The sequence below is a fragment of the Passer montanus genome, unplaced genomic scaffold (genome assembly GCF_014805655.1).
Source record: "Passer montanus isolate IOZ18808 unplaced genomic scaffold, ASM1480565v1 scaffold53, whole genome shotgun sequence".
Lineage (NCBI taxonomy): Eukaryota > Metazoa > Chordata > Aves > Passeriformes > Passeridae > Passer > Passer montanus.
Window position 1 is genome coordinate 4,248,988 of NW_024370263.1, and position 24,312 is coordinate 4,273,299.

Consider the following 24,312-nt stretch of genomic DNA (forward strand, 5'->3'; position numbering starts at 1 on the left):
CACAGCTTCTCTGGGCACCTTGTGCCAGGGCCTCCCCCCCTCATGGGAATAATTCCTTCCTAATATCCCATCTAACTCTGCCCTCTGGCAGTGGGAAGCCAATCTCCTTTGTCCCAAGCTCCTCTCCAGCTCTCCTGGAGCCCCTTTAGGCACTGGAAGCTCTCCTTGGCTTAGTGGTGGCCATGGCAGGGTGGGGATAACGCCTGGATTTGAGGATCTTCAAGGTCTGTCCCACAGAGAAGATCCCCTGATGTCTGGGGACAGCCCTGGTGTCACAGGACAAAGGCCACTGCTCTGTGCCACCAGGGAATGCTGCTCTCTGCACAGCCCTTGCACAAAACCACACACAATTCCTCCTCATCCTCATCCTCATCCCCCCGCGTCTGTGGGCACGGGGGCTGTGCTCCCACACTGAGTGTTTAATTCATGCACCACGAGGTGAGGGGAGTGAACCTTCCTGCCAGCATCACCCGTAGCCATGGCAACCTCGGTGTCACTGCAAGGAGGGCACAGCCACCTCCCGTCCTGCCTGGCACTGCTCTGAGCCACCAGCCAGCGACCCCAGGGCTGGGCAGCCAGCACCAGGCAGCTGCTGGCTTTTTGCACACACCAGTGATGGTTTCAGCTTCAGATTTTAATTCGTCTCATTTTAATCCAATTTATAAATAGAACAGATGGCTTGGTACACTGTGGCATTCACATTCTCTGGAAAAATCCCTTCGCCCAGGATTTTTCTCCTGCAAAGCTGAGAAGCCTCAGAGAAAAGCAAAACAATTTTATCTCATTTGTTTCTCCTGTGTTTTGCTCATGTGGATTGTTTACCTACAGGTGATTGTTTCACTGGAGTGAGTTATTTTCACTCATTGGCCAATCACTGCCAAGCTGTGTTGAGACTCTGGAAAGAGTCACAAGTTTTCATTATTATCTTTTTAGCATTCTGTAAGTATCCTTTCTGCATTCTTTAGCATAGTTAGTATGGTATTCTTTAATATAACATAGTATAATAAAATAATAAATTAGCCTTCTGAGAACACAGAGTCAGATTCATCATTCCTTCCTGCCACGAGGGTCACTGCAAATACAACAGCACACCTTGACTCAGCTACAGTACACAGAAAACAAAAAGGGAAAAACTGGATATCAGAGTAACAGGAAAGGGAAGATGAACTGGAGTTTTGTCTGCAGGAGCACTTTAGATCCCACCAAAGTACTATCTAACTATAGAGAAAAAATTTCTTTTTTACAAGACAGAATCGTGTTTTGGAAAAGTTTCAAACAAAAATACTTTAAAATGGATATTTAAAACGTCAGAAGAGTGGGAGGATGAATTACCTCAGAAATGGGCACCCCCTCAAGCCTCTGCAGCAAAGATGCTCATTCTGTAGGACCCAAACTGATCAAGCAAGTTTGGTTTTTCCCTTCTCATTTCAGACACATTGCAAGAATCAGGGGGAGGCTCCAGTGGAGGTTAATTTTTGCATGTCACATAAGGGAATTGATGGAATATGCATTATATGTAACAGATTTTATATTATATGGAAGGAAGAAAGAATAACATAGTGATACTTACTCCTGTACTGACAAGAGACAGCATAATTCTTTCATTTAAGGCTAATGTTTCTCCTTGCTTCATCTTGATTCTCTTCTTATCTAAACATTTCATTGCATACCTGAAAAAAAAAAAAATCAGCAAAAGCACCAAAGATCTCCTCTGTCAGGACTATTCACTGGCAGCCAGGCCATGCACATTCACAGGATCCTGTAAGCAAGCTCCTGAAAGACTTAAACCCAGGACTAAAAACCTCCAAAATGTCCCAGAATTAACACATTTCCAGCAGAAGCCTCCTGACAGAGAAATGTGCTTTAACAAATAATTCCATGTCCAAACCATCGCAGTGAGATAGGAATTACACAACATATATTCATTTTCTCATACCTACAAGCAAGGATCTGCCTTAGGAATTAAATAACAGAAACTCTGTTATGGTACCATTTAATTCCAACAGTTTCAACTCTATCAAGAAAGCAATATCTTGAACACATGCTGAGTTTTATATATTTTTTTTCTCCTTAATTTTCTTTCCACTCAGAAAAAAGTCAGATACACACAAGAAAGCTTTTTTAGTCTCCTACCATCTGTGCTACACAAATTAATAAAATTTTGCTCACAAAGGATGTTACCCTAACAACCACCAACCACAGGAGGATATGATCCAGGCTGGGTATTTTTCCAAGCTGTTGGGTGAGTTCATTAATAGACATCAGTGAGAAGGACACGTGTGCTCCTCCACAGAAGACTCCTGGGCATGGGCACTCATGGATTTTTAGGAAATCACCACATGACAGCAGTGCTTCAATGCCCATCCCCACCCAGCCCCAGAGCCTCACCTTTTGGGAGCTCCAGTTCCCAAAAACAGCCACGTCATTCCTGACATCCATCAATGTGTTGGGAGTGGGGGAGTGAGGGTGAATTTTAAGCTTCCAGACTGGGAATATATTCATGTGTTCCCTGAGGAGTCTGTGAAGGGTGAGTAAAAATAACCCCTGACCCTGCCCTGACCAGAGAGAGGCACTGGGGGTGCCCAAGGCTGAGGGAAATCACAGAATGGTTTGGGTGGGAAGGGACCTTAAATTCATGGGCTGGGACACCTTCCACTATCCCAGGCTGCTCCAAGCCCCATCCAGCCTGGCCTGGGACACTTCCAGGGATGGGACAGCCCCAGCTTCTCTGGGAACCTGTCCCAAATCAAGTCACAGGCTCTAAGTGCAGCAGAGGCAGCCTAGAGGGGATGGGAGCTGGGTTAGGGATGGGCACACAGGTTTGGATCTAGAAAGAACTAAACCAAACCTCTACCCCTCAGCTTAAGTTTTGCTTCGTATTTGAAAAAGAAAGTTGTTTTCACACATTTTGCTTCCCTTTGCTCTATTTACATCTAATAAAACCTGTCCTTTGCTTCACTTTGCCTGTCCTTCTCACTTCCCAAGGGTTTATCCACCTCCTGCCAGAGCCCTGCTCAGACATGGAGATGCCTGGGACTCTGAGAACTGCCTGCTGAGCGTGCCCCAAGCTAAATAAAATGTTTATTTTTGTACATGGGCAAATGAATGAACTGTACATGGACAAAAAGTACCAAAGCAAGAATAAAGCCAGCGTTGTTAGTAAGAGTATTAATATAAATACCTGAAGTCATTGCAGAAATACTGAATATAATAATAGCAGCATTAAGATGTCTTCCACTTGTTAAGAGTCAGAAGTTTATTATTATCAAGGATGTCAGGCACACATAAATGCCAGAGGAGCCAGACACAGGGCACCTCACACATGCCCTGCTCACTTGGAAGGGAAATGTTTAAGGATGGGCTGTGGGCTAAAATTGTTAGGAGAAAAGCAAGATGAAAGGCTGGGGTGTAAATACAGAAATGGATTGATATTGAGAACAACTGGTTAAATCCATGCCCAGATGTTCAATCAGAACACACTGGGACCATGAGGCCTAGAAATGGAAATCTGATGATCAGGGGAGGTGTGTGAATGGTAAGATCACAGAAAGAATAAAAACCACCCAGGGCTGACCCTGGAGCTCCCACGGAGAGCTCTGGGAAGCACAAGTGCAGCAGTGGGATATTCCCTTCCAAATGGCAGCAGGCATCTCTGCTTTCACCACACATGGGGCAGGCACTGATGGAATTCCCCAAACTGGGAGCAGCACACTGGGAATGGGCTCTGGCACAGCCCTGACTGCCCAGATTTGGGGACAGGTTCCTGCAGCTCCACCTGGAGCAGGTGACACCTGAGCAGCCACCAGGGGTTCCACAGGAATATCCTCTGATCCAGGGAATTGTTGGAGCACACATTTGCATCTTCCTCTGTTTTTGACAGAACATTTCCAGGTGCCCAGGAGCTGTGTGACACTGAGCCCCTGCCTGGCATGGAACAGGATCCACTGAGTGAGCCAGGAATCAGAATTCTGGGGATAAAACTTCACCACAAAGAACTTTACAGCAACGTGATGCTGCTTCCCAGTGATTTCCTAAGAAATGACTGGAAGGATTTCCTCACTAGTCCAGAGTTTACAATCTGCCACAGAGTGGGTGATACTCACATTTTTCCAGTGTCTGCTTTTCTGCAGCCGTACACTTCACCAAATCCCCCTCTTCCTATTATTCTATGTACACTAAAATCATTCATGGTCAGCTGCAAATGCAAACAGAAACAACAAAACAAAACCTTCATTTTTCCAGCATTAAAAAACTTACTGTGAAAACATCTAAATGATCCATGAATGTGCTGAGATCCTCAACTGTAATTCAAGAGCATTTACTGTGTTGGAAAAGGAGCCCCTTATTGTTGATATTTCCATGTACTTGGAAGCACTACAGTGTGAAGTAGCACCAAGGGGAATGAGGCTGCTGCTCCCAAAATCTGCCAGTCTCACTCGGCTATTTTTGCAGCCCAAGTTGTCACACAGAAGTGAAGAGGAACAAAAGCTGAGGCCAAGGGAAGGGGCTCAGAGGGTGCTGGGATCACAGACTGGAGTGGGAAAGGGAGGTGGACAGGGATTTGGGCTGGTGAAGAGCAGCAATTCTGGCACTTCAGCTCTTTCAGCCATTAAAAAATCAAAATTCTATTAGCTGAGGAAGGCAGAGGGGACGTCCAGACAGGAATCATCAGGGCTGTGCCTAAGAATAGCAGAGCAGTGACATCCACCACCCTCCTTAATGAGGCCTTTGCAGAGCAGGATTCAAAACTGAACATTCTCTTTCCTGTATCAGCCTCTGACAAGATAAATATACTTGTAAGTACTTACATGAATATTTAGCTCTACATTTTTCCATTGACAAAATCTAGTAAACTTGTCACTGCAAAAGAGAAAAAAAAAGTTTAAAAGTTGTCTGAGACTATTGTGTAGAGTATTACAGGAAATGTCAAGACTCTGATATTTAAAATCTAGTCTGAGCTAGGGCGTGGGGTGGTATTTAATAAATGACAGCCTTCCTTTCACCAACTGTAATCTTACCCCCACCAAGAAAAACAATTCCCAGGCAGAGCACACTCCATGTTCCACATCCTTGGGAGAGAAAGAGAGCAGATAACCTTATCCCTGGAAGTGCTCAGTGTGTCCCCACAGCTCTCTTGCACGGTTTTCAATCATTCAAAGATGGTTTTCAATATTTAAACAACTATGTTTGGAACTAACAAACATTTAAATTACACCAAGAGAAAGATAATTATAAAAAAACACAGGCAGCTCGATTTATGTTAATGAACCTCCCTATACTCCAAGGAACATTTTAAACTCATTTTATCTTAAAATAGGGAAGACATCAGCAATACCACAGGCTTTGGGAAAAAAATAATAAAATAGTTGCTTATTCCTACATGAATAATTAAGTATTTATTTTCAAAGTAAGAAATAACAGCTTTATGGAAGCATTTTTATAATTATCACAGAATGTCACCAAACCAGTTTGGAAAATGGATTTGGGTTGTTGCTGGGTGGCAGCTGAGCTTTGCAGAGCCAGACACAGGAGCAGGAAAGGGCTGCTCTGCTGAGCCAGACCTGTGCCTTCAATTCTTTATTACACAGAATACCCCCAAAACCCCAGTTCTGCCTTTTCTCAGCCCAAACTCCAACCACTGTGTGCCCTGACTGAGAAATCCCTGAGCTTTCCAGCTGCTCCACTCACACATCCTGACTCTGATCAGGATTTCCCACAAAGCTGGGTTAATTTCATTAATCGTGCATTAATACACATTTTTAGCCTTATTTACAGCAGTACTGAAAGGACCTGGCTCCCCACCACAGCAGGCAGATAATTCAGGTAATATTCCGTGTTCATACCTTTCCATAAATTTTTGAAATATTTTTCCTCGGAGACTATCACAAATTTCTTCTATATATGGCTAAAAGGGGTGAGGAAACACAATTAGTATTTAAGCAGACAATAAAAGTCTTTTTTCAATCCTATCCATTACACAGAAGCCTCAACAAAGCATTTTAACTTTATTTGGCTTTAGGAATCTGAGCAGGTGCCCTGAAGTCAACCACAAAATACTTTCATGAGCTAGAAAACCTTAAGGGGTGTGAGGGCAAAAAATTCTTCTTTCAAATGTATTTTACCAATAAATTGTCACCCCTGTGGAACCCAAACCTCCCAAAACTCATCTCTGTGGTGCTTCTCTCCTCTCTGTCCCTGCTGAGAGATCAGCACCTTGAAATCACAGGTGACTTTTTCCAGGGAAATCCCTCCCCTGGGTGTGCCAGGGCCCAACCTCCTCTCAAGGTAGTGCTGAGACACCCCCAGCACTGCAATCACCAATTTCCAACAGCCAGAACAGCTCAGGAGCACAAAGACATCAGGCAGGGGCAACCTCCACATTTTTTTTCAGCACATAAAAATACATCAGATTTAGATAAAAGACACTTAAGCTTACAAACACCCCCATGATGGATAAGATTATTTCTCCATTGCTCAGTTCACCCTGACAGGATGAGCATCTTCCTGATGGAAAGTGATTTACTCTAAATCATTTAATGGCTCAAAATTACACAACTATAAAAACTCTTCTGCTCGCACACTAAGGTATAGTTTGCTTTTCTAAATGTTCTTGAAAATATTATAGTAAGAAGAGTAAATTGTAATTTTGACTTGGAAAAGCATTTCAATCCCACTTAAAGCACAGAATATGCACCAGTCCCATTTATTATGTTTCTTTAAAGAGTATCTAAACAGTCACTTTCTGTCAGAGAAGCTGAATGCTCAGACTGTGAAAGCTCACCTGGAAAAGGCTGGCTGGCACTTGTTTCTTGGCTAAATGTGTTTGTACATGATCTACAGCTTGTTTTGAGAAAGGCTTTTGGAAAAGAAAAAGGAAGATTTCAAACAGTTGGAACTGTCAGGAGTTTCATTTCAGGTCAGAGCACTGTTGTTCTTTTTCCCCACATGGAAACACCGACCCCAAGGGGAATCAATAGGGCCTCCCACAGGTATGTGACAGTGAATATTGTGTGAAACGTGCAGAATGATCCAGTAACAGGATTATTCTGAAGCAGAAAGGCAGGAGAGGGGAGTATGAGGAGGAGGAAGGTAAAAATCAAAGGGGGTGATGATCCTCCTTTAACAAATCCATGAAAAATCCCATTTACAGACACAGCTCCAGAGCCAGAAGAAGACATGAACTTTTTACTAATAAAATAATGCATTTTGGGGGAAGAAAAAAAAAAAGAAAAACTTAAACCCTCCACCCAAAGCATGATATCACCAGGATACAACACCCTGCAAATCCTTCTTTGAGATGAGAGCACATGAAACTGTTAAGAACAGATCAATGGGCCCAAAACTCAGCTGGAGGAAATGTGTATTTTCAGTGACTTTAGTCACATCTTTATACATGCACCCTGCATTTATTTCATCCTTTTGGAAACAGACATTTAGTCTAAAGAAACATAAACCAGAAAAATCTCCTGATATTTCCTCTGTGTCCACTAAGTTTAATAAAAATTGCAGCACGCCACCAACCTCTACACCTCAAAAATAAAAATAAAATAAAAAAAGCAACATTCTGAATTCAGCCAAACCCAGACCCTGGATTTCAAAGGGGGAACCCAGATGGAACAGCAGCTATTCCTGCTGCCAGGCAGGGGGAAAGGGCAGGATACCCACGTGGGAACAGGAGAGCAGCTCCTTCATGATGTAGGTGTCGTAGATCTGCCGGCTCCGCGACAGCCGCTCCTCCTCCGAGTCCAGCTTCTCGTACTCCTTGATCTGCAGCACAAGCACACACCACACACTTCCTTGTGATTTCTCACGCATTGGGTCAAAACAGGGCTTGACCTGAAGTTTTATTTGATTGTTTTATTTGATTGTTTTCTTTATTGATGGAAAATCACCTGTGACAGCACAGTTACGGCTGGGATTTCCCTTTAATATTGGAATTTTTCAGCCCCAGTACAGGTGCCCAGGGAATTGGTGCAGTCCCCATTCCTGCAGGGATTTAACTGGATGTGGCACCTGGGGACATGTTCAGGGGTGGACTTGGCAGTGCTGAGTGAACAGTGGGACTCAACAGGCCCTTCCAATCAAAAATTCCCTGATCACAGCACATCCTGTACAGATGTCCAAGAAAGAATATAAGGCACATTTCAAAATGTTCACATAGCTCAGCTACACTGTGGATTTGAGACCTAAAGGTGGCTAAAAGACAGTTTTACAAAATACATCCAGTTTCCTCAGGTGTGCTGTAGGTGATCAGTGTGTTCCAGGTGAAAAAACAGCAATCTCAGACAGTTCATTTACAGAACAAATCCTGACAACCAGTTCCAGAACAAAATCTTCACCCAGTCCAAGGGTCCTCTGGAGCATATTTAGGGAAAGAGTTCTTCCAGAAGTGACAAAATGTAAAAAAACATGCAAGGGGAAAGACTCAGCACTGACTTTCTGGACCTTCCAGCATCAGCCTGTGAAGCCCTGGGATCCAGAGCCCTGGCAGTGAGCAGATCTGCTCTGTGCCACACAACCCCAGCATTGCTGAGGTTGGGAAAAACACCTCCCAGATCATCGAGTCCAGTTCTCAAGAGACAAACTGGAACCAACCTACCTCTGGAGGTGGAACATTAATTAAAGTCAGTATCTTTCTAGCTGTACTGCTCGTGTTTGCTGACATGATAAGGCACCAGTCCCACCCCGATCTGCCATCTGTGCTGCTTCCCCCTTGATACCAATTTATAATTAAAATGACTCAAAACGTCTTTGCCCAAGAAACACTTTTAATTAATGCAATGACACAAAATAATTAGCAGTACAGGAGGAAGCCTGATGGATAGCTGATTGTCTTATTTGAGCACAAGCTCCTATCCCTCAATGTTTGGTTGTTAAAGGACCCAACTCTCCAGTCAGTGTTCAGGGGTTTCAGCAGAGTCCCCCAAAGACCAAAAGGATCTCCTCAAAAACTGGGATCAGAATGCATTTGTTTTCAAGTATTTAGAAGCTCTTTTTTTCCCATTTTTTTTCCCATTTTCCCCCCTTTTTCTTTTTAATTTCTTTTCTTTTCCTTCTGAAACCAATCGGGATGAATCACTCATCCTGTTAAATGCCTGATCGTGACTCCAGCTGCAGTGATATGAAATCCCTGGAGTACAGAACTCTTCTACATCAAGCAATTTTTAATGTAGCAATGTACTCAGATTATTCTATGTGTAATAAATGCAGCAAGTAAATCAAATATATAAAAAAAGGAAAAGCTCCTGGATCCGGTATGTCACAGAGGAAAACACAATGAACCTCTCTTTAAATATCTTTAATGGGATTTTTCCAGAAGTACATGACAAAGCACTGAAATTCTTTTGAGGCAACATTTTGCTAATAACCTAAAAATACAATTTTGAATTGTTTCAGAGATAAAGAGGCAGCCAAAAATATCTTGCTAAATAATCTGGTACAACAGGCCTTTTCGGATTACTTATGACAGTGATATCTTCAGTGTATAAAGAGATGGAAATGATAGAAAAAGATTCTTTATTGACAGCAGGTATCTGATCTGAGTGGGGGAATGGAATCTTGCTGAGGACTGAGCTCTAAATTGATACCAGCTGTTTGTGCTGATAGCAAGGAAAAAGGTTAAATTCTCAGCTCACGAGTGAAGCAGCCAAGGCTACCCCAGCTCTAATTCACCCTGAGCATCAAGGATGGCCATGAAATCAGCATCTGGGACAGGATTCACTGGGGCTTTACTCAGTGTTACAAATATAACAGGGAATGAATGAATAGAGCCATGGAGCTCAGACCCTGCAGCAGCAGAAGCTGGGGAGGGCCAGGGCATTCCTTGGAATTATTGATCCCTTGGGATGTGCCCTGCACAGTGCCTGCCAGCTCCTTCACTGGGTATCTCCTGACAAGGGACACAACTCATCCATCTGAAGCCACCTCTCGTGTCCCCTCTGCCACAGCAGCTCCTGAACCATCTGAGCAGCTCCCACCCCTCATTCCTCCCCAATCCCCCCCCTGCTGCCTTTGCCATGGGTGAAAAACTGCTGGGAAGGACCTGAAGGGTTTCAGTGTCACCCCAACACCAGCAGCTTCATCCCAGATCCTTTTCTACCAGCCCACGCTGCTTTGATTCCCTCTCCTTCCCTCTCAGCATTCCCTGATGGAGCAGGAGAAGGAGAGCCTCCCTCAGCCTCGCTCCCTGCACAGCCCCAAACCTCCATCACCAGCACTCACCTCCTCATAGAACTTCAGCTGAGGGACAGCTTCATCGATCTCATTCATGCAATAGTCTTTAAAGAGCAAAAATCCTGGAAAGAAAAACAGAAAAAAATCAGAAAAAAACGTGTCTCATTACACTTGTAAAAAGGCTCATGAAACCACCTGAGTTGCACCACGGGGTGTGTAAACCTGTGTGAGCATCCCCAATTGCCAAGGTTTAGGATTCTGACTCCAGCTCTTCATTTCCAGCACAAAAGGATCCCAAGCCTGCCTCACCTCCCACAGGTGTATTAAGCCCATTACTGCTTCCACCTGCTGAGGATTTTATCAGGCATTTCCATAATGCACCAAAATATCCTGTTCCTCTTCACAGACCATATTTTCTTATTCTCTTTTTTTTTTTTCCCAGTGAAAACTAGACACTATTCACGTTTTGGTTTTTTTTTGTTTTTTTTTTTTGCAAGAGATTTACCTACATTTCACTGATGAAGCACAACCTCTTCTGCACTCGCGTTTCAGAATTACCGGTTCATGTTACCTCTAATGGGTTTTATTGCTCAATAAATTACATCAGGGTCTTTACAGTTCCTTTGCAAGTAATTTAGAGCATGACCCCGGCAGGCTGCAGATGAGAATCTTCCATTAGGAGCATTTTAATGCACTGTCACCAGCCTCATCCCATGGAAGCTCTCTGTCTTTCCCTGCCTCTGAGCTGGCACCTGCTACCCTGGAATTTCACACAGCAATCTGTGTCACAAATGTCCCCATCAGTGCCAAACCCACCCAAAGTCCCCCACCTCCTCAGCCAGACCGTGCACCTCCACCTCTCCCTGCCAGCTTGGCTTTTTGAGGACAAAAAGTGAAATTTTGGGAGCTGATTCAAATTCCTTATTTCCCACATGACGGAACCAGCAGCAGCATGGAGCAGAATCCTGCTGAATGGACTGAACTTTTCTAGGACAATGAACCAAAGATTGGGTAATTAAGAGACTGAAGAGTGGCACAAACAGCTCTGAATGCAGTGAAAGAAAAATCCCTGGCCTGGTCCCAGCTCCTGGCTGGTGCCCAAAAAAACCCACAAACAACAAAAAAACACAACAATAAACCACAAAGACAACTGTGGGAGGAGTGTGAAAATATACCAACACACATTTCCAGCAGGGCCACGCCAAACATTCCAGCCTGGCTCAGTATTTTCCAAACTTTTTAAATTTAATTATGGCAGAGAAAGATGAGGTTCCCAAGCCCATGGCACAGGGAACAATCAGAGGCTTATGCAGCCACAGGACACGGGCTGCTCCTCCCTGAGGCCCCTTGGCACTGCACTGCAAAAACCCAAATACACCCAAAATATACAGACTGAGAGCTGAGGCTGCCCAGCCTGGGGAAGAGAAGGTTGGGTAGGGACCTCACAGCACATTCCAGGATCTGAAGGGGCTACAAAGAAGCTGGAGAGGGATTTTGCATCAGGAACTGGAGTGACAGGACAAGGGGGAACGGCTTCAGACTGAAAGGGAAATTTAGGTGAGGTATATGGAAGAAATCATTCCCTGTGAGGGTGGGGAGGCCCTGGCACAGGTTCCCAGAGAAGCTGTGGCTGCCCCATCCCTGGAAGTGTCCAAGGCCAGGTTGGACAGGGCTTGGAGCAGCCTGGGATAGCAGAAGGTGCTCCTACCCATCCTACCATGGATGATCTTTAAGGTCCCCTCCAAGCCAAACCATTCAGTGATTCTGTAATTCAGACAAATCCAGTTAGACCATAATGCTCCCCAGACTGGAATTGTTTCTGTTTCAACCTCCCATTCTATCAACAGACCCTGCACTTCCCCTGCAGCACAAAGGAAATCTCCTCCTTTGCTGCTGCTCCTGGATTGAGTGAAAAATGATCAGCCAGAAACTGCAGCTCTCACATAATGGCACAACGAAGTGACAGATGCAGCATTGAGTAAGTGACAGGAGTTTTAAGAAGTTCAGGGGGAGCTGACGAGGAGCACAATAAGCACAGTGAACAGCACACAGAAAAATAAGCCCAGGAACAGAAAGCAGGAATTAATAAAATGATAGCGTTAAGTAACAGCTAAAAAGAACCAGCAATTATTTATGAAATAAAGATGCTGACAGCTTTGGCTTTAAAGATTCCTTCTGCTATAACTATATAATTTCTGCAACAACCAGATCACTGGTTGTTAAGGGAAAGGAAAAATATTTTTTAAGAGATTCTTCTGCAACACCAAAGTGATGGATGATATCAATAATACACACACAGAGTGTGAGGCAGCACCCAGCTCCTCTGGGCTCTCAGCCTCTGGACAACCATTTTCCCCTTTAGCTTTGTATGGATAATCCCAAGACAAATTTGCCAAGTGCCATGAATTGCACTGACTCTAATTACCATGGCAAAATGTCTTTCAAGGAGGGATGAAGGCCACCTTTGAGGTTTGCAGTGCTCATCAGAGGCTCACAAACAGGAAGGGATGGGCTGGTGGGGAGAGCAGATTCAGGTCAGGCAGCTCACCCACAACCAGGTACTCACACAGCTCATCCCCAGCTGGACAAGGTCCCTGTCCAAGCTTGGAGGGCACAAGGAGGGGAACCAAGTTAACCCATCTCTTTAAAACAGAACCTGAATGTTTACTTCAGTATTTATTTCAAATAATTGTGGTTTTCCAGCATGACCACAAGAATTTTGCATGAAATCCTGACTCTAATCAACAGCATCACCCCACCCCTGGTTTTTGTCTCCAATTCAGCCCTTCCCACAGTCAAAGAACACAAATGCTGCTGGTGACCAGCCACACACTCCAGACCCCTCATCATGTTTGTGACCTCCACTGGACCCTTTCCAGGAGCTCCTTGTCTTTCTTGAACAGTGGAGATAGAACTGAACACCACAGCCCAGAGTGGCCTCACTAGGGCCACTCAGCAGGATTAAAGCCGCCTTCTCCTTTTCCACTTCCGTGGCATTTTCCTGTCTGTGGCCCTGCCAATGTCCCCCCAGGGCAGCAGCCACAGGGGCCAGCACTGTCCTCTGCCTCCTCCAGCAGTCTAAAGGTCACCTGCAGCCACAGCACCACCTCTTCATCCCTGTCAGTTAGCTGAGAGCATGGAATAATAAATAAAATAAAACAGAACAACAACGAGGAACTCCATCATGAAACACTCGGAGAAAATGACTTATCTAATTCTAACTGGAATTTTATGAGCATCTGATTCAAGTAACCTTTTAACAGAAGTAAATAAAAATCTTATTAAAGCAAACAGGAGTGACTAGGTGAGAGAGCAGAGCTAAAAATAGCCACGTTTAGCCCCGATACCAGCATTCACAATGTCACTGATTGAAAGGAAGCTGCATCTATTTACAGCGGGCCTGAACATGGTCCAAAACGCTGATGTAGCCTCTTTCTAGTAGGCAAAATAGCAAATTAGAGAACAAAAATATCAAGCTGTTTCCAAATCCTCCCGAAACGTGCTGTGTATAAATACAGAACCCTGACAAACAAAGCAGCAGTGACATCTGCACCAGACACGGGCTCCTTTCCCGGCCAAGGGCTCCCGGGCAGGAAAAGCTTTGGGAACGTGGGATGGGAATGTGAGCCTGCAACACAGGCTCTGTCCCTGCTCAGGACACTTGAAGGTGTCCAATCTCAGTCACTCCAAGATGTCTCTCGTGATCTTTGTAGCTTGGTGAACTCGGATAACAGCAGGAAGCCATGGCTGGAGGGACGTCTCACCTCCTGCTCTCTGCACCTCCCTGGCAGCACACTGCACCAAGGGAGGGTCAGGTTGGAAACCAGGAGGAATTTCTTCCCAGAAAGGGTGGTCAGGGGCTGCCCGGGGGGTTCAGAGTCCCCACCCCTGGAGGAGTCCAAGGAAGGCTGGATGTGGCACTCAGTGGTGACACGGTCGTGATTTCGCACAGGTTGGACTCAATGGTTCTGGGAAGAATTTCCTGACCCAAATTATTTTGGGATTCTGGGGCATCTCCTCCTCAGGAATGTCTCTTATGTAGAACAAAGCTCAGCCACCACACCACAGTGACATTACAGCACAGCTGTGTTTAAATCCAGCTGTGGGTGTGTTCAGCCTCCTGAAATAGCCCTCAGTGACCTTCAGATCCACCAGCACCAGGAACAGATCTGGGTCATAGGCACAAACATTGGGACAAAGTCTCAAAAAACCACATAAAACCTGTGATTCCCACCAGCCTGCAATTGTCACAGAACACCAGGCCAGGCTCAGGCTCCTGTTCTGTGCAGTGCCCACACAGAGCTGACACAGCACAGAGTAATCCAGGCCACCTAAGAGCTTCACCACTGAGAGAACCACCAATTTTCCTCTCCAGGAACAAAGATCACCAGGGAAAACTGTGTAGGAACTGTGCTCTGGCAAGGTGCAAAGCCACAAAAATCCTCCCAGCCCAGAAAGCATCACACATTCCACTACTTTCCTTTCCCTTTTCTATTCTTTCCTAATTGAGCCCAATGTTCATTCCCTTTGCATTAAAAATAATACATTATAACAGACTGAAACATATTCCTGTGCATAGAAAGCAGGGGAAAAGAACAAACTGTATTTCATGAGGACGTGCATCCAATGGTGAGAAGCACAGAACAATCCCCTTAGAACAGAACCAAACTGAGCTCAAAATTAGGCTGCAAGTTGCCAGGTAGCTTGTTTAATGAGGTCTAGAAATCATTATGTGAAAATAAGCTTTGCCTAAAAGGTTTTAAGTGTTGTCAAAGAAAAACTTCTTATTTCCAGGCCTATTTTCCAATAGCTTTTCACCCAGAGAAATAATTGTTGAAGCTTGGTCAGCCCTCTTTCCAAACACCAGACTTGTGCATGCCTGGAATTCCTGCAGGGAGAGGAGCAGGAGAGCTGAGCTGCTCCTCCAGCACTGACACTGGGCACATAATGGAGGAATATTCACAAATTCTGTGTCAAACCTCAAAATCTTGAGCCGGAGGTAGAGTATATCAAGCAGTGAATATACAGACTTACTGAAATAATTCAATTATCCTGATTCAGGTTGCCCAGAGAAGCTGGGGCTGCCCCATCCCTGGAAGTGTCCAAGGCCAAGTTGGATGGGGCTCTGAGCAACCTGGGATAGTGGAAGGTGGATGAGCTTTAAGGCCCTTTCCAGCCCAAAGCACTCAGGGATTCTCTGAATATCCTCATGAAATAGTATGAATACTGAATGTGTGATAAATCATTTTTTAAAGCCATGCAGAGAAAATAATGGGGAAAACTTAGCTCTGAACCATATTTACTACCTATCCTTCATATTTTGGTCTCTTTTAACATGCAGACTCCAGCTGACTGAAGTAAAAAATCAAAGACATTCAACATATCAAAGGTGAAAGAAAAAAGTGGGTTTTACACAAGAAAAAGCTCCTCTATAAGATGGAGGAGTAAAAACACTAAACAGAAATATACAAAAATATTCTGATTTTTAAAAGGACCACTAAGCACAGAATAGCAGCATTTCATTTCAATCAGTTATTACAAAGAATATGATTAAATTCCTTCACTAAATCCCATCAAGGAATACACAGCACTTGAGGTTTTCTTTTTTCTTCACTTGTAAACAGAAGAAACTCACAGCCCTTTGCAACCGGTAATAGAAGGTACCAGCAAACTAACCACCAGGAGCAGCTTAAAAACCTCATGGTGGTGGATTGGGTTTTGTTGCCTCTGTTCTTTCCCCACATCACAATTCAGGCCCTACCAAGGATGTGAAAGTTGTTATTTTTCCTGACCAGTATTTTTCCATTATAAACATTTTTAAATTAATTACATAATACAAACCAATACCCCTTTATTATTGAGAAACACACTTTTCTTTCTGCCCTGCTCCAAGCTAGGAATTTTATTTTTACCAATTACTGAACACACAAACTCCACTGGGAGCTGCAGCTCTGCTCCTCAGGTAGGGCCTAGATCCAGGTGTGGTTTTTAGTGGCAGCAAGGAGACAGGATTATTTGATGAATACATGGAGTAACTCCACAACAAAAGGGTGTTCTGGGTGTTCTCAAGCCCCTGGTGCCAGTATTTGCCTCAAGCTCTGCTCAATATCTGAACCACTGTGAAGAGCCAAATTGTTCAGCCAGAGCATCGAGGAACTGTTGTGCTGTGGTCAAAATCAAAACACAAAGCCAGCAGTATTCAGTTAGTAAATACACACAGCACTTAGGTAAAGAGCAGCAAAACCACTAAAACAACAGTGACAGAGCCCAGCTGATTCTCCTGCAGGAATTTCTGACTCTTCCTCTGCTTCATTCTGGCACTCTGAGCAAGCTGCTGTGAGCTGGAGGCTCAGACACAGATGGTTCTGCTGCTCTTCCTCTTTTAATCACAGAAATCATGGGCAGAAGTATCTAGAAACACCAAGAAACTTGGTTTGGATGTATTTGACCCCACCTATCCAACATCCATGGACACAGGTGACAGCAGGATGTCACAGAGGCCGTGGCTGGAGAGGACACTGTCAGAGAAGAGGGTTTGTCAGGTGTATTGCCCACGTTCTTTTATAGGAGAAATGATCTATGGACCAATAAAAGCATCTGGAAATGGGGTAATTGATAGCCAGAGCTCTCCAGCTCCTCTGCTCTGCAACTCTGACCTCTCTATCCTTTAAATGCACTGCTGAAAGTGAGAGCACTTAATAGCTCCAGTAATTTAGATTCTACAGACTGGTGCCGGTTCTGAGCTGATACTGCTGAGTGATCCCACCGATGGGAATGAGCAGCACTGGCAGGCCCAGAGAAGCTGCTTTATTAAACATGTTAATAATGGTTTTACAGCTATGCAGGTAAAGCCCATTAAAGCTGTTACCATGCCCCCTCGCAGACATGGCAAACTAACATTGCCCTACTTCACAGTGGTGCTCAGAGGCTTAATTAGCCCGTGAACTGTTTCAAGACACATTGATAAAAACGCCATGGGAGTGCAACTGCTTCAGATTGACTGAGGAATTGCTGGCTGGGAAGAAGAGGAAATCAGTGTGTGGTGCACAAGGAGAAGATTCCACCAGGAAAGGGCAAAGAAAGCCCAAGTGAGGCCAAGCAGAGAGGAAACGGCACCTTTGGGATGGAAGCCACTTTGCACAGTGTTAATCACAGAATACCCAGAGCTGGCAGGGACCCAGAGGATCATCATCCACTCCTGGCCCTGCACAGACACCCCAACATCCCAGGCTGTCCCTGAGAGCATTGTCCAGCTGCTCCTGGAGCTCTGGCAGCCTCAGGGCTGTGCCCTTTCCCTGGGGAACCCCAGCACTCTCTGGGGAAGAACATTTTCCTAAAACCCATCAACCTCCCTCACATAGTTTTAAGCCACAGCAAAGAGAGCTCAATAAGATGCTGGAGAGGGTTGAACCAACCACCCAGAGCCCTTCAGATCCAAAAGGAATGAATTTTCCTAGAGGATTCCAGGGGCAAACCAAACACACCTCTGGCAGGTGCACAGCAGGGCAGGTGCTTGTGTTTGTGTGTGTTCTCTGGAAGCTTCCCTGGAAACAGCCAAGGGAAATGCCATGCAAATAATTTCTAATTTGTTCTCTCTATTAAAGAGTGATATTCCTTAACACTCTCTTCTTCTCTCCTATGCTACTACTTCAGTTCAAAATTGCCAGTTTGCCTGGAATTCTTGATAATTTAACCCAAAAACCATATAATTGCACTGCTCTGCTGAGATAAAGACTTTCTCCCCATGCCTTATATCTTCCAACAACTGCACTGCATATAAATGCTAATCTACCAGGATGTGTACATTATCCATCATGGGACGTTCCAGATGATAGGGTATATATTTTTCCTATTTTAAAGCTCAGATTTAATCTGCAGCTCCCCTGGGAAATCACACAACTCAGCATCTTCAACCCCCCAACAAAGGCAGGCAGGGAGATCAGGCTGAAGCCCAACAAAGAAATGCTCAATTATTTATCATCAAAAGAAAATCCAAAATGAATACATGCATTTTCACAGTGCCTTTGGATACTCTTTATCCCTGACACCAAGACAGACAACTCCAATGCACATAAAATCTACAGCAACACCCCTCAAAATGATCTTCAATGTAATTCATGCCAAGTATCACTGTATTTTACCACAAAATAAGAGGGTGTTGAAAGAAATGTAGCTTCCAGTAACACTGAAATTATGACATAATAAATAAATCTTAAATCTAACACTCATTTGGTGAAAAAAAAGCACTGCAAACAGAAAACCAGACCAACTTTTAGAAGGCTCAGAGCATGGATTTTCTCTTTCACTGTCCCCCCCACCCCCAGCTTGTTTGGTACAAGCAGAGAATCGTGTGAGGAGCAGATCCCCTGTGAAATATCTCACATTAACGGTTTCTCTTTCAGTTTGCAGCCACACAGTTTCCGATGTCTCCTTGTGGTTTGGGTTCTTGTGTTGTTTTTAACTGATCACAGAACTGTGCAAGGACAGAGGGGCTTCCACAGCCCCTGAGAACCTCCTGCAGCCTGTCCACAACCCACATCCCAGGCTGATCTTGTGCTGAAAATTAGAAATACCATGAGAAAGAAGAAGATCTGGCTTCAAACAGCATTTTAAATATCGTTTTTGTTCGGAAGACAACTTCCTATTTTTGGTGGTGACTACTTCTGTGTGGCGGCTGCCAGGTCAGAACCAGAACCTCAGAATAAAACCACTTTGCAGAAACAACCTGTGCCCCTGCTTTTACAGAAAACCCACCAAGTAACGATGTCCCTGCTACTTGACTGAACATTATTTAACATCAAAGCACCAGAACAGAGCAAATTTATCACAGTGCTGAGTTACAGCTCAGACAAGTCATCCCTGCTCACTTCACAGCCAAAATCTCAGGTGCTTCTCTTTACTCCTGACCAAGTTTTATAGCCTTCATTGTTATTTCCTCAGAGGACTATTTAATTAGTCCAGAATGCCAACAGCACATAGATCTTCTGCTTAAATTAAACAATAGCTTAAATAATGCTCTAGGGAGTCACTTTTCCCAGCCTGTTATTTTTAGGCAGTTCAGGGAGCACGGTGCCAGCAGAAAGAGGAAGACCAAGAATGTTTTTCTCAACAGATTTTAACTCCTATTTAATGATTAGCACCAAAACTCTGAAATAATGAGTCCTTAACTAGAGAAAGAAGCAACAGAAAGCATAATTCACTGCCCCCCCCAAAAAAAAAAAAAAAAAAAAAAAAAAAAAAAAAAAAAAAAAAAAAAAAAAAAAAAACAAACCCAAAACTGCTGTAGCTGTTCTCACCCCAGTTTTGGTTGGTTTTGTTGGTTTTTTTTTTTAACAGAAAGTTGTCCCTGACCAAGCTGGAGGAAACAGCAGCCAGCAGGGTCAGTTTGAGCACATTTCCCTGAAAATGAGAAGGGCAGGCACAAAAGTCCCTGTGCAGAAGGAGCTACAAAACAGACCAAATGCTCTGGAAGCTCAGCTGAGGAGCTGCAGAACAAACATGATCCATGCTGAGCTGGATCAGGACAAGGGGAGCAGGGAAGGGGCTGAGAGCCCCCACAAGCCCCCGTGGGTTGGAACCAGCCCTGGTGCAGATGGTAAAATGCTTCCCCCCTGCTGGGAAAGCCTCCAGCTTGGAGCTGCTTGAGGAGGATATGGAAGACAGTGGAATGAATCACCTCAGAAAGATCAGCCCTCACTCTGCGAAAGTGGATGGTAAATAAGGAAAAAAAAAAAAGAGGTTTGTAACTTCTTACGTCAACTACAAGTTGTTTTAATTAGCTCTTTTTCACAAAGAAAAAAAAAAAAACTGAGCCACCTTTGGGGGGGAAAAAAGCAAGTTGCTTCCTAGGAAAGGTGAAAAACTTACACTGTGGCAAGAGCAGCTGCTGAAGCAGCTAAAACACGTCCTGTTCTCATCCTTCCCCCAGCCCCAACGGCTGTGCAAGAGATGAGAAACTGAGAAGGGTGTGAAGGAACTGCCACGTCCCCCCAGCCCAGGGATGAGGGCAGCCTGTCAGCCTTCACGAGGGTCTCAAGCAGCCATCAGAGAACCCAAGGCTGACCCAAGCCAGGCACGGAGCTGTGGGATGCTCTGAGATCACATCCCAGGATTTCTGACCCAATTCCATTCCCTGCCTCACAGCACAGTCTGAAAGCCCAGAGTCACGGAGTTGTAGCTGGCAGCAAGTTTGCTCCAAAGCACTGAATAACCAGGATAATGCTGTTCTAAAGCAGTATTATGATCTCATGGATTCCCTTGAAGGCCTTTGCTGCAGCAGCCCCTGATCTGCTTGTTTCCCACCTCCCTCTGAGGGCAGGGTCTCTCCAAGTGTCCCCACCCCACAGGGCAGGGGAACATGACAAGGACTCCACGTGCAATTTTAACACAGTTGTGAAGCAGAGTGGATTCCACGTGTAATTTATGGATATTGGGATAGCAGAGCCATGGAATGGTTTGGTTTGACCTTACAGACCATCTCATTCCATCCCTGCCATGCGCAGGGACACTTCCACTAGCCCAGGCTGCTCCTAGGCCTGCCCAACCTGGCCTTGAACACTTCCAAAACCTCTCAAAACGTTTCTTTTTCTAAAGAAACTCCTAATCTCTGGTGTTGTAGCAAACAGGATGTGGTAAAAGAAAACCAGCTAAGGTGGTTACGCACTCGGCTTCGAGACAGGCTGTACTTCCCCAAGAGGCTTCTGCTGTGGAGGAAGCAGCTTCTGAAGGAACAGCCGGCTGGGCCGGGCTGCCAGAGCACTCTTCTGGGTGCTTCCACGAGCTCCATGTCCTCTGACTCACCAGGACATTCTTAGAGAGCTCCAGATCGTTCTGGAGCATCACTCGGGGGGCAAACAGCAGCGCCAGCACCAAGGGATGAGAGCAGCCTGCCTGCCTTGCTGAGGGAAGAGATGCAAACAGGGGACAGGCTTGTTTATGCAAATCTGATGGAGCCTCAGGGCCATTTTCATCCCTGATGAGCTTCCTGCTCTTATCCTGAGCCTAAAGGTTTTGGTTTCCAAGCCAGAGCTGCTCCTGTGACTCCCTGCAGTTGCACACCTGGCAGGAAGGGAATTTGGGCCAAGTTTTGGCAGTGGGACCAGGAAAGCACTGACCCTAAAAACGATTTTAGGGCTCACTAAGAATAAACACTTGCAGGTGATGAGACCAGCACCATAATTAGACACATGCACAGGGAAACATCCCTACTGACATCAGAGCCCTTGTATCAGACAGCTGATCAAAGCCTGGGTTTACATCTGAAAGGATACTGAAAAATAGGAAAAAAAGAAAAAACAGAACAGTGACCTGGAGCTGAGAAGAAAAATTTAGGTCTGGGAAAAAAAAAAAAAAAAAAAAAAAAAAACCATCTAGAGCAGTTGCCAAGGAAAATCTGGGGAGCTCGGTGCATTTTATAGTCGGCGTGTAAGGATAAAGCAGGGAGTGCTGGATGGCTCCTCACAAAATTATCACAGGAAAAACCAGGGATGATCCAGCAGAATTACTGGAGACCCAGGCTGATGCAGACCCCCCCACACCGGCACACCCAGGACCTGCCCCACCTGTGGTCTCACCACATCCCCCCCAGCCAAAGAGACAAGGAGCAGAACAAAAAGGTGATTAGAGTTTTAATTACCTCCCCATACTTCTGCTCACAGCCCTTTGCATAACGCTTGCCTAAAACTGCAGGTACTTTACCACAAGCAATTATGCTAATGTCTGGAAACAGAGCTAATTGAGTGGCAAAGAACACGCTAGAAAACGCAATCAAATTTCAATGAACAACCACAGTAAGGAAATACTGTATTTTCCAGTGAGATGCAAAGTCTGCTGTTAAAAACAGTCGTGTTTTTTTTTTTAATTCCATTCTAAATCCTATTTCAGCTTCAGAAATAACTGAAACTCTGCACAGCATTCACAGAACTGCTCCTCATTTCCAGGTAATCCAGGGCAAGTCCTGCTCTGACTGTACCCAGAGAGAGGAGGAGGAAACCTCTCCTCTGTGCACAGAAACTAAAATGTTAATGAAACTGGGCTCTAAAATTCCAGGTTTAATGGCTACTACCAACATGGGGAAAAAAAGAGAAAGATCTAATCCTTCCAAGGCTTCAGTTACCTAACTGTAATTGCTGTAACTAATCAAAATAACTGCAACAGTCCTCGCTGTAACAGGTAATGAAAAGTATTCAATTACATAAATAGACATATCCATTACATAGAAGATGGTCTGTTTGACTTCTCTTTTTATAGAGAGAAAAAAAAAAGGACTTCTTCATTTCACTGCCCCCAAAGAGACTCAGTTGAAGACAGGCTGTGTTTGGTTGCTTAAAATTCTGCTTATTTTGCAACTGCCAGGCTACAGCAAAATATTAACGATTCAGCACAGGCATTGGAGCTGAAGTACACACTGAGGTGTCAGTACAAGCAAACAAGGTATCTGCATTTACATGGCAAAAGTTTTCTGCCACAATAAAAAGTCATGGTTTTAAGCACAAGTACAGACCACACTCCAATTGCTGAAAAACACTGAGAAGTTCCCCAAGACTTCCACTGGCTCTGAGACTCATGAATGACACTCTGAGACACAGGAACATCGATTATTTTAATCTGGCAATGCCTAAAACTCCCACTCCAGTGAGCTGCAGACTGCCAGGCAAGCAGGAAGGTTTTGGGGTATTTCTGCTCCAGCCAGAAGGGAGGCCAGTGAGAACTCAACCAGCCCTAAGATGCCCCCATTGCACCACTTCTCCTGGGAAATCAGGTACTTTGTTCACTGCAGTCCCATTTCAGGCAGGAATAAAACCACTGACCTCCACAAGACTTCCCAGCCCATTCCCTATTTCCAAGACAGGAGCAGCTGTGCTATCCCAGCCAACTCACTCCTCAAATCTGCCAGACAAAGATCCCAAGAGCCCCTCATGAAATCCACTCCCTGCTTTGTTACCCACACTACCACTAAAATTTTAATTTTTTTTTTTTACATTGAAACATTAAAGCTCTAGAAAATGGACTAACCTCATCATTTCTGCAACAGCTTTTCTGGTTTTGAATCATGTTCAACCTCACTTCTCCCTTCCAGTGCCCACAGCACACCCTATTTCAATACTTCCCTGTAGGTCAGATTTAACAGACTGCTCATTCCCACTGCTCTTTCCTGGACTTTTCCCAGCAGGTCCATGTATATTTTTTTAATCCACTGCCAGGATGGACACAACATTCTGCCAGAAGAGGATTATTTCACATGCCTCACTGGCTACAACACTGATTTTATATTTAGTCCGGTGATCCAGCTGAGCCAACACAGCTCAGGGCTGGCTGTCACAGCCAAGTCCCTGCCCTGAGGGTCCCCAGGCTGTGCCTTGTGATTGCCCTGGCACAGGTGGAGAGGAAGGACACTGCTGGATTTCCCTGGGAGCATGGCATTTCCCCCCTCCCCTGGTTTGTGGGGTTTTTGTCCTTGTCCTCGGTGTGTCACAGCAGAACACAGAGCTCCTCACTGCAGCACTCAGCTGGCTGAGCACTGTTCTCTGATATTCCCGTTCCCTGCATCCACCTTTCCACGATTAACTGCTCCACCAGCCCATTTTCCCAGCAGTTTCACCCCCTGCACACACAGTTTTCACCCTCCCCATGTTGGGAGCAAGAACACCATGTCAGAGGGTCAAGACAACACATCTGGGATCTTTCCTCCTGCTCCCTTATCAACAGGCTCATTACCTCTGCAAAGAAAAAAAAAGTTTAACTGATGTGACACATTACATTGTTGACAAGCCCATACCAAGTAATATCATTTTCTCCTCGATGTTTCCAAATAATTTAATTATTTTCCCTGTAGTTTTCCAGAACCTGAAGTTGACAGATGGCCTTGCTCTGTCTTCTTCCCTTTCACAACATTTCATCTTCTTGAAGACCTTTATTTCACTAAGTCCTGTCCACCCTCCAGTGTTCTTCAATCTACAGCACTGGGTTCTCAGCAGGCACCACAGAGAAATGTAAAAACGAAGCTCATCTTGAAAATATCTACACAAATAACATTTTCTTGAGACATGACTTACCAATTTTCTGATGAAAGATCTTGTCGAAGGTTAATTCACCCCTTTCCTCGAGGTATTTCTGCATAACACTGCGGATACTGAAAGA

At 44.7% G+C, this 24,312-nt stretch overlaps 1 protein-coding gene across 2 annotated transcripts in view; it reads right to left on the reverse strand.

The window, feature by feature from the left end:
* GRK3 (G protein-coupled receptor kinase 3) overlaps positions 1–24,312 on the reverse strand; it is a 56,757-nt gene that overhangs the window by 19,138 nt on the left and 13,307 nt on the right. The window contains exons 2-9 of one of the 2 annotated variants that reach the window (XM_039724407.1): positions 24,228–24,304; positions 10,222–10,295; positions 7,666–7,767; positions 6,782–6,856; positions 5,844–5,905; positions 4,809–4,860; positions 4,104–4,195; positions 1,571–1,670 (exon numbers count right to left, since the gene is read on the reverse strand). In XM_039724407.1, the coding sequence (XP_039580341.1) occupies positions 1,571–1,670; positions 4,104–4,195; positions 4,809–4,860; positions 5,844–5,905; positions 6,782–6,856; positions 7,666–7,767; positions 10,222–10,295; positions 24,228–24,304 (634 nt within the window). Of the gene's footprint in view, positions 1–1,570; positions 1,671–4,103; positions 4,196–4,808; positions 4,861–5,843; positions 5,906–6,781; positions 6,857–7,665; positions 7,768–10,221; positions 10,296–23,187; positions 23,268–24,227; positions 24,305–24,312 lie in introns of those variants that run through there. The other variant, XM_039724408.1, reaches the window with a different exon arrangement.